Source organism: Bactrocera neohumeralis, chromosome 6 (genome assembly GCF_024586455.1).
Source record: "Bactrocera neohumeralis isolate Rockhampton chromosome 6, APGP_CSIRO_Bneo_wtdbg2-racon-allhic-juicebox.fasta_v2, whole genome shotgun sequence".
Taxonomy (NCBI): Eukaryota; Metazoa; Arthropoda; class Insecta; order Diptera; family Tephritidae; genus Bactrocera; species Bactrocera neohumeralis.
Window position 1 is genome coordinate 29,685,138 of NC_065923.1, and position 11,109 is coordinate 29,696,246.

Sequence of the window (11,109 nt, forward strand, 5' to 3'; positions counted from 1 at the left end):
GACTGTCAAAAACGCTGTTGGAGTCAAGAAAGGCTCTGACTCTCTGAAGCCTTGTCCTCATTCATCACAATATCTCTCGTCTAACTTATTTCAATAATATTGAAGACTAACTTAAAGGTGCGGTTGTTTACTTAATTGATATCTCGAAGTTGTAAAATCCAACAAAACGAGAATTTATATAATATATTATGTGGTGATAGAATCCTTAGGTTAAATAGACTCTGCTGACTATAGATTGCAGTAAGTCGATGAGTTAAAAATGTCAGAAACAATTAAGCTTTGATTTCGTTACCACATTGAGCTCAGGGTTGCTCATGTAGTTCAAGATACGCAAATTTGAAAAAAAATTCCAAGATTAAGCATTGACAGGAAGGTCCAATGACATTTGCTCTAGGTAACCAGAACGCAATCAGACTTTTGTGCGGTCAAGCTGCTCAGCTTTGCTCTAAATTACTTCAGAAAAGTGTCAATAGTTAGTCAACTGCAAATCGATACGGTCATAAAGACAAAAATGAAGAAAGGAGAAAAGAAAAGGACCGATATATGTACATATTCACTCTTGCCCATATATAGAAAAGTGCAATGCGAATAAAATGAAACTGACTGCATTAGCAAACGAAGGCGACGAGTCATTTGGCGCTGCCGCAGCAGTTTTCGTCTTATCTTTTGGTTCTTTTGAGGTTCTTCAGCAGAGCTGAGTCAGGAATGCCTGCGCACTGAGCCTATTGTGTGGAAGCCAAACTGGAATCTGTTAGACCCACAATCATTACCATACACACACACTACGAATATACACCATGTATGTGGAATGCCTTTTAGGCTGAGTTAAGATCTCGGTGTCCATGGTGGTTTTTGCGGGTATTGTAGGTTTCATGTACGAGAGTCCATATGTATATAAGACTATTTGCGACTTTCTTGTTGGTAATACGCATCGCGCTCCTGACGTAAACGAACATATGTTTAAAGGAAATAATAATATGAGACCGGATTCACCTGGGAGAGATCAGCCCTCAAGCTCAGCTTCCACCAAGGTTTTCAGAATTTCAAAACCTCCATATTCTTGGTAAAATAAATACCATTATCTTCTTATGTAATCAAGTATAATGTCTGCAAATGTATCACAATTACTTCGGCATTCGGTTTAGTGTTTAAAGCCACTCTGAAAATAGAGTTAGAACACCAAAGTGACTCTCATCCTGCAAATCTGTTAAACTCATTTCATGAGCTAAGTATTACACGGCGAGAACAAAAATTATAGTTAATTAAGTATTTACTTATTGATATGTTTTTCAAAACCTCACAACTAACTGCACAATCGCCTTGGTTCAATCAAGACGAAATAGCTTGTTTCTCGGTTCTAGGAATCAATCCCTAAAGGTAATGAAAATAAAATAATAAAAGGCTGGCCAAATATGACCTTCACAATAACTCAATTATCACTAAAAATACTGAAAAATTTACTATAATTGATTTCTAATCTTCTCATCTCTTTATGGACGAACGGGATACCTTTTTGTTACCTTGGTTTCGAAAAATTCGACTTCAGCTAATGAGCTGAGACCGATGTCGTGTACGAAGTGTGTTCAGATTCATTGATCAAGATTCCATTTATCATGATAGAAAATTTGTAGTAGAGCCTACAAATTGTCGAAAGCTTTTACCTTTACTTTTAGATAAAATCCAAGTCAAGGACCTCAAATACGTAGGTACATATGTACTTTACCTCCGCTTTAGCCGGACACGTAAACCTAATAGTACATACTAATAATTCCCACTGTCTCTTATGGATAGCTCCTATAACTGATGGCAAGTGCGATCGAACTCATTAGAACAAAAGAAAATTGGTAAAATTAGTCCAAAGATGTCAGACTCTACTCCAAAGAAAAAAAAAACTTCTTCGAAAGAAATTAAATTGAGACTACTTTCTAAACAATAGCTTTCGAATATCAAAACGCCTCCAACTGAAATATTGACTTGCAATTAATCTGGGAGATTATCAATCGATTTGTTTCATCCTTTTTTTAATTCAGATAATTTATACATTCGAAGATACATTATCATACATATTGAAGGCATCATTAAAAACTTCAAAAAAAATGTACTCGAAGTGCTGAGTCAAAAAATTTTTCATTCTGCGATTTTTAGCGAAATGATAAGTTTTATTATAAAATTGGCTTAAAAAAAATTTAAAGATCATTAAATTATCTATAAAATTTTTTTGTCAAAACTTTTTTTTCATAAAAGTTACTGTTTCTGAGGTATAATGATTGCTTGTCGTAAATTTAAGTACCATCACTTTTACTTTCTGCTCTGAATTGCCCGGAGTAGTAGCTAAACTTTCTGATTTTACTGGTTTTAGTGGTAGTATCATTGTATAGTACAGAATTATTAAATTTAAATTTTTGCTATTACTTAAATTTTACTTAAATATTACCACTTTTTCCAACGCCACCACTGTATTAGCCAACAAAACTTACCGGCATTCCGCTCCAACTCAAACACTCGACACGAACTTTCCGATCGAACATTACAACAGAACATTAACAACGAACTTGTATGAAACGAGCATCCAACACGATGTTCGAACCGAACTACAACGAACACTTCTCACAATTCTCTCCTTCAAACGTTATACGTGCCCGACATGTCGGAGTGTTCGGATGTTGAAAATTGTAGTGATGTGTTTATTTAACGCGAGTTAAGAAAAAATATTGAGATAGTAAAATTAAAAGAAATATGGTGCAATTGTTATAGCCGGCATATGAAGAGTCCAAATACGCAAAGTTTATAATTAAATGTAAGTGGTGAAGCAAAGTAAATATTAGTTTTATAAAAAATAAATGAAAAAAGCAACAACGCAATCAATGCAAGAAATATAAGCAAAAAACCGGAAGGGAATAAATAAAATCAAAGAAATACGAGTAGCCGCATTACCGAGCCGCTGCTAGTAACGAGTGCGCTTGAAGGCGAGCAAAAATAAGAGTTCAGAAATAATTGTAAAACAATAAATGTGTGCTTGGAATGGTGCAGAGTTCAGCGCAAATGAATTTTTTTCTTAAAATTTTTATTTCACGTTACAATTAGGTGTTTTGTTGCTGTAGTTCGTATTTTGGCTTCGTATTTTTGCAAAGTGCAGCAGTGTGCAAGTGTTGGCAGCGTCGTGACCGGCTTCGTTGGCCTTAAACCTTTTGTGTTTTTGATAGCGCGTCGTGTTATTGTGTGTCTGTGTGAGCGAATGCCTAATAATAGTCGAAACAGACAACTGAATGTAAAGAAAATACTCAAAACAGAGCAAGCGATTAATGATTGCGCGTGGTCAGAACAGAAAAACAATATCAGAAGCAATTGAAACAATCGCTGTTGCTAACGAGTGTGTAATAGCTACAAGTACTTGTTCAATTTTTTTTGTTTTTGTAAAAGGGATTGATTGTCATTAGAAGCGTGTGCGCGGTGTGGAAACAAGTGAATCAAATTAAAAATCAGCTGCTGAGCAACAGAGACATCAAGCCGGTATATCACCACGCGCTATTATAGTGTAGGAAAAGAAGGCAGACAAAATTAAGCATTACACTCGTGGCCACGCAAACCTTACCAGTGAATTTACTTACAAGTATAAGCGCTTTAGCTGTCATTGTAACGGTTATGTAGAGTACTGAATAAATTTTTGTTGTTATCTGTGCAAGAATCGTTATTTGACATTGAATATTATTGAATATTTGAATAGTTTGTGAGAAATTGTACAGTAAGAAAAACGTCTTTCAAAATGTGCGCAAAATATAAGCAATTAACGCGTGATAAAAAATTTACTATTTTTACGTTAAGGAAAGAAGGAATGTCGGTTCGCGAGATAGCGAGTAAAATAGGATGTAGCCATCCAACAGTTATCAATTTATTAAAAAAAATGAACGATGACGATCGTTTGGAGCGTTACAGTAGAGTTGGCACTAGGAGGAAGACATCTCCTCAAACAGATGGTGTTATCCATAAGTTATCTTTAAAGGATCGCTCTAAAAACTCTATAGAGGTAAGACGGGACTTAGAGGAGCAATACAATGTGACAATAAGTGCGAGAACAGTACGCAGGAGGTTGCAAGAGTATGGCTTGAATGCGCGGAAACCAGCGGCTAAACCACTTTTAACCGAGAAAATGAGGCTTGCTCGTTTGGAATGGGCGAAAACGCACCGTAACTGGTCCTTGGAGCAGTGGAAAACGGTAATATGGTCGGATGAAAGGAGATTTAATTTGCACTGCAACGATTATTTATGTCCGCCTATTTCCGGGGAACATTTCGCCGAAAATTGTGTGACGCGAACGGTTAAGCACCCTGAAAGCCAAATGGTCTGGGTGTGCTTTTCTTTTTATATCCGAGGTCCTTTGCTTTTTATTGATGGGATGATGAGCGCTCAGAAGTATGGAGAAGTTTTATCCCATTTTATTCGCTTAATGTGTAATTTCGCACATTAAACGCGACAGCACACAAGCACTGACGCGCGTTCATATTCAGCGCGCAGCGTAGCTAACGCGTCGCGCGGTTAATCAAAGAAACGTGCCAAACAAACTGCTAAAATAATAGCAAAACGCTCGTGAAAAAGCAATCAGTAAATAGCAAACATAAATAGAAAGGTGACCGCGCCGTTTGTTTGCCGTTCGTACGCCTGAGCGCTGCGTACGCCTTCTGCAGACGCGCCGATACGCGTTACGCTGCAGCGTTTACCTGTGCTGTCTGCTAACAATCAAACAAGAAGATTTTCACCTTTTTTTAACGCGCGTTCTTCGCTTTTGCATCTTCTGCCGGTTTATCGGTCACATTGATATATTGCCGTGTAATAGTCGTGTATTGCTGGCGGTCGCCGAGCACGTTGCTCAAATTTAATTAGGCGCACACGTAAGTAAATAAACGCGTTTGTGCGCGCGGTGGAAAGACAGAAAGTGTTAGACGCGCAGCGCGGTAGGCGCGTTTCTAAAAGCTTGAGCGCTTGGTCAATTGGACGTGCACGATTAGCGCGCTATAAAGTGAGACGTGGTAGTGTAGTTAAACCGAGACCGCGAATATAAGCAAAATCAAATTAGAGGCGGCATCTTCGAATACGATTTTCTATGTGAAAAAAATACCTCTTAACTTTTCAAGGCGGTGAAAATTGTGATTTTTCCCAAGCAGAAATTATCTAAACGCTTTGGCTCCCGCATGTACGCGAAGCGCATTGCCGCACTCTGTGGCTAAATTTAACTTACTATTGACAAGTGTGTGCGGAAGCGTTTCGATTGTATCACACAACGCGACAACCTGTCAGCAGCGTGAGTTTCATCCTTAGCCAAGCGCTTGCAATAAGAGACAGTCAGCTGTTTAGGTGAAGACACACATACACATACTTAGATAAAGAGGAAAACAAGAAAGTGTGCGGTGGCTAAAAATAAACGCAAGTGCAGCGTTTCAAAAGCATATTAGTTAATCGAAAGAAAGTGACGCGAAGTGAAAAAAACACTTGGCGCTGATTTATGCCACAATTAACGGCGAGCTGCGGCGGCTTGTATAAAAAGTGTTGACAATAATACAAATGTTTATATAAACATAGTAAAAGACTATAGTAAACTTAACACGCCGTTTGAACATATTTGTGAGACGTGCAACCGCAGGTGGCAAGTTGTGATATAAAGAATATGCGCATTGTTTTTGAATAAAAAGTGATACTTATTGTTGTAACGATAATTTTTATTGTGAAAATATTTTTTTTTTATATTAATCATATTATATATATATTTACTATATATTTAGTAGATATATAGCCATTTAATCGGCGTTCGTGCAAAATCAAAGTGTTTCATTGTGAAATTAAATTCTTATTCAATACATTAATTGGCCAAAAAGTCTTCTTATGCAAAATTTTCCTAAAGCCGGTTAATTTATTTTGCTTATTTTTATTGTTTTTTACAGTTTTGTGTTATGTGTTTTCGATTAACGGCCCAACATAAAGGCGACGTGTTGTGTTAATTATTTGCATAGTGTTACATCAAAGGCGTGTTGCCGACGACATTACACCAACCATACATAAATTAAATTACAACAACAAAATATAAAATAAATTACAACAACAATTACAATAATTAAATCCCATTAAAAATAAGTTAAATATCGCCTACCAGGCGTTAAGCCATATTAAGCGCTCTAAAGCTATACAACAACAACAGTAAGCAAGCAAAAAGTGTGCGTACCAAATTTGTATTTACTACCTTATTCACATACACACACCTATACACGCGCTAGTATGGCCCACGCCGTCGAAATTGCCGGCAAACGGAATGCCACAAAGCCAATAACAGCAGCAGCAGCGCATAAAAAACAACAACTACGTCGACTATTTCTGCTGTTGCAAGTTTGCATTGCCGTTTTAGTGGCCAGCAGTTGTTTGGCATTGCCATCGGCGGCCGACGCGAAACATCTCGACGGTCATCATTTTCATGCTCATCATGAGCAACAACAACAACAGCATGCACATCACAGGCGCCGCTTGCAGCGCGATTCGACCAGCAAAATTTTGAACACACGCGAACAGTGCAACAGCGTGCGGGATTACTTCGAGGCGATCGACATTAAGCTGAGTGGCAACTTTGAGGAAAAAGGTGAGTGAGAAAAGAAAAAACTTTTATGTTGTTGTTTTGTAAGTTGTTGCTTTTGTAAGTTAAGTGAACTTCCCAGCTCACTAAGTAAGTCAGACAGACAGTCAGTGAGTGTGGCAAGTAGCGCTTATTAGCGCCGTATCTAAAAACTTTTGCTAATGACTTGAAATAAGATGCGGCAAGTGTGTCCACTGTAGTTTGCGTGTGTGAAATTGATGTGGGTGCACCGTTAAAGCGCATTTAATGAAATGTCAATGGCAAGTTTTCACTTTGAAAGTTAAGTTGATTTCTGGTTTGTGGCGATTAAGTGACAAGAAAGTAAATGTGGCATGCAACTCGAGCTTAGTCACAGTGGCCACAAAATGCGAGCAAGTTGCCCAAAATAATTAATTATACAAAGTTTCTCAAATAAAACATAAAAATTATCAAACAAGATAAACTAAGCAGAAATCATTTAATAAAATCCTTAAATTAATTTCAAAGCTAGGAATACAATTAACAATGCAACACACAAAGGAAGCAAGTTGCCGGCAATAAATGGCAAGAAGTGAGGGGAAAAAGAGAAGAAAAATAATTTTAAAACGCAAAACTGGTTGCGCTTCAGCGCATGCAGTTCAAAGACTGCTGCGAAAGCAAAGCAAACTCGCTGCTCTTGTGGCAAGCTGCGAAGCAACTTAGCTTTGTGTGTTTAACCAATTTCACGCAAAAAAGTAAGTGCGCGGGCAATAATGTTTGCGGGTTGGTGACCCACCTTTGGTGTAGCGCACTGGCGACAGTTAGTGGGAAGTAAATATAGCAACAACAAAGCGTCTACAAAAGTTAAGCAAATAAAAAACTCCGCTTGCTTTGAGTTGCTTTTAGACGATTTGAGAATTTTTACTTTGAGGTAACGACAAATATAGTCAACGCATTTTTATTATATATGTATATATGTATATACTATATATGTACTAAGAAACCTAAGAGTTGATACAGGGTGGGGAATGAAGGTAATAAGAGATTTTCGGGTGGATGGAAATGCTATTTTTTAATTTTTATGCTAGTAAATAGCTATACAGATTTCAGGAATAAAAGTTTAAGAGAGCTTTTAAACTATTTTTGAAATAGAATTATATTTAATATTGGTTGTCAGAAAACTTGAAAGCGGCCAGTAGGATGAAGTATCTGATTTCTTGCTTTTTGAGCTTCAAAGTTGCTCTAATTATTCTTCATTTTAATGCAACTAAAAGCTCAAGAAAATTTGCAAAATAAATTTAAAATAATATTTTGCACTGAATGTAATGTTTTAAGAAGTTGAAAAGCTCAGAAAACTTAAAATATTTCGAAAGCTCTAAGGACAATATTTAGATTCGTACAAAGCTTCCGTTAGAATCGTTTTTCGAAAGCTTTGTACGCTACTGCAAACATGTATAATCACTCCGGAATTATTAAAATCTTTATGTGCCATTGCTTATATGTATAACTATTCCAAAATAATCAAAAGCTTTATTCTGCATTCATAATGAAATATATGCAAAAATCGAAAGTTCAGAATTTGACTAATGCAATGCAGAAAAAGTGATGAAAGCTTTTTAGCAAATTTAGTAACATATTTTTTGCTGAAAGCTTTATAAGCAAACTATTTTAAAAATGTTCAAAAGCTTTGTAAAAGCTTTTTTCTTTATTGTGCTTTCAATGCAATGTAAAGGCATTGAAAGTTCTAAAAGCGAAAAATGTGATGAAAGCTTTTTAACGTAACGTGACAAATTTTATGCTGGAAGCTCTATAAGCGAGTTAGTTCAGAAATGTTCAAAAGCTTTATGGAAGCTTTTATCTTATCTTACGTGTTACCAAATGCATTAAAGCTTCAAACATCTGATTATATTGCTCTTTGTACTACTTTCGCACTGATACTTCGCTTATCCCTTGAAAATGAACTTCAGCCGGTGGCACACAGAATTCTTGTTGCCACTTAAGCAATCACTTACTTAGACTTCCTAACTGCAACGGTACTTCATTTTCGAATTTCGCTCTACATGCTTTATTTTGGCCTTTATTGACAAGGACACCGTCGAAACACGAGTATCTAAAAGTTCTTGCTTACAATCATTCATGTGCCGAGCATCCAATTCTACGCACTTAAAACTTTCATCAAGGTTACGAAAATGTTTTCACCGAACAAGTTGCGAAATGTCAATGTGCGTTTTGGCATGTCTCAAGAGTGTGGGTGGAGACAAATAATAAGTATATAAGAATGAGAAGAAAAAGTGGAGAAGTAAAAAGCGTCGATATAAGCAAAAGTTGTTAAACTTCGATAAAATTTGCTATTGATGTCAATTGTTAGTGTTTGCTTTGTGGTTGTTGTTTCGCCATTCAATATTATCACACAATCTCCTATACTTATTCCCAAACAAACGACACTTTCATTGCTAAAGTCAGGTCGAGTCAATCGTAGATGCGTAAATCAATAACAAGAACTTCGATAAACCGAAAACAACAACAACAAAATGAAATAAAAACTTCCTTGAACTCGGCAGTGAATGTTTCATACAGGCGGAGGGTACTACAAACTAGTGAAATTGGCATGAAAAGTTGTGCCTTACTAGGCGAAAGCGAAAAAGGCAGACCAAATGCCTGACGGCTGTTGGATATTGTGGCTTTCATAAAGTTCTGCGTGCGTCAAGTGATTTTATTTTATTGAATTTTTTATTTAAACTGGATAAAGTTTGCGTTTGTAATTTGTGAAAAATTAACAGACATTTGTGAGTTGTAGAACAAATTAATTGAGTGCTTTTGCATTTAGGCTAAAAATTGTGTCAGCACGCATCGTAGTGTAATAAAATCAATATTTACAGATATATTACATTGTTCAAGAGAAAAACTAATTGATAAATGCAGTTGGAAAAGTTGTCGGAAAAAGCACTAACAACTCTCAAAACTTTTAGTATTTACAAAGAATTCATATAAATATTTATGGAGAAATAAATAGTGAGGCGTTGAATAAGACATTTCCGTTTTGTAGCAAATTATATTAAGATTCATTTTTTTTTAAATAATTAATGTGTGGCATTATAAGTTTGAGTCTCTATTGAAAAAATCAATGTTACTAAAACTTATTATCAAATTGCTTTCAGCGATAATACCATCATATCTACAGCGTAGAGAATATCTCTAACAAGTTTTTAGTGTGTGGCTGAGATTTCTATGAATATAACTCTTTTTACTTTCCACATTTAATGCGTGGTTCATTATAACTTCCGATCAATAGTTTAAAGATACAAAGTTAAAAATCAGTTTTTCAGATTTTAACGGATTCCACACTCGAGCCTAATCTCATGAAAATCGCACTGGATATATGGGAATTAATATAGTCTTCCAATTCAGTTAGTATGAGGGTTAGCTGTTGGGTAGTATTCATCTATTGTATGCATATGTACTCTGATGTGTACTCCATTTATCTTTTTATGTGATATTGATTTTTTGTGGAAAAAGATGGACACGAAATTTCAAAATACGACAATATGAAGAATATAATCGCCCTATTGGAAAGTATTTCAAGCGACTCTCCTCAGCTACTTTTATTAATTTTATGTTAATGTTATCTTCTGCGATGGAAAAACTGAATACTGGCTTTTCAGTAGTATTTAATCAAATCTGAATAATCATTGTTCGAACAGTGTTCAAAGTCACACCCACCTTCTTCAAACTAATGTAATCTGTTGCAACTCCAATAAAACCGCAAAGCAGTTAATAAATTTCACCATGACAAGCGGGTGTTTCACCTGCAAAATGCTATTTACAACTAATTTTCCATGAACTATTGAATTATTCACAAATCGAGTGGCGCTCTTGCTAACGACACCGTGACGTGGGCCCCGCATGCTGGAGGAAAAAGTGTACAAAAAACGGCATGGCAGGTGACACAGACAAACGTGTGGACGAACAGCATTGGTAAATAGCAAGCAAAACAAAAGTTCAACGAGGCAAAGCATAAAACAAAACTAAAAATAAAGATTTAATAAAACAACAAGAGGAAAAAATAATTTACACAGCAAAATTTATGAGAGAAAAAAACCCAAGAGCAGACAAACAATTTATGACAGTCCCTATGGATTATGCATAAATTATATATAACGGCGTCATTACTAAAATGATTAAATGCAGTTAGCTCATGATTTATGGCAGAAAATTACTAGCAAGTAACTGAAGATACGATAGAATTGTTTAGGTAAATAAGTTTCTTAAAAAATCTCACGGAGTTGCTAAGCGATTTATAATTAATACTTAAAATAATTAAAAGTAATAATTTAGTATTTGAAATAAATTTTTATTAAATAAAAGTTTTATTATAAATAAAAATAATTAATAATCTTATCATCCATAATTCATTAAGCAATTGTCAGCTGTGTCAAAAGCATTATTTTGCCGAAGATTTTGTCTCGACGCGTCGTGATATGATAGCGAGAGTCAGCAAAAACCCCAAGCCCAACCGAGTCGAAAAGCATCGATAGCAA

The 11,109-nt window shown here is 35.8% G+C and overlaps 1 protein-coding gene across 2 annotated transcripts; it reads left to right on the forward strand.

Moving 5' to 3' along the window:
- Nucleotides 1-2,653: 2,653 nt before the first annotated feature.
- On the forward strand, nt 2,654-6,642 carry LOC126762100 (division abnormally delayed protein). Of its 2 annotated transcripts, none has more exons than XM_050478607.1 (2): nt 2,654-2,797; nt 5,934-6,642. In XM_050478607.1, exon 2 carries the CDS (start codon nt 6,265-6,267, stop codon nt 6,625-6,627), a length of 363 nt encoding a protein of 120 aa, XP_050334564.1. In that variant the 5' UTR covers nt 2,654-2,797; nt 5,934-6,264; the 3' UTR covers nt 6,628-6,642. The 2 variants fall into 2 exon arrangements, with proteins under 2 accessions (XP_050334564.1, XP_050334565.1); XM_050478608.1 differs by lacking the exon at nt 2,654-2,797 and adding an exon at nt 4,431-4,886.
- The last annotated feature ends 4,467 nt before the right edge of the window (nt 6,643-11,109 follow it).

Coding starts and splice junctions, on each gene's coding strand:
- LOC126762100 (XM_050478607.1), top strand. CDS start 6,265: ATGGCCCACGCCGTCGAAATTGCCGGCAAACGGAATGCCACAAAGCCA.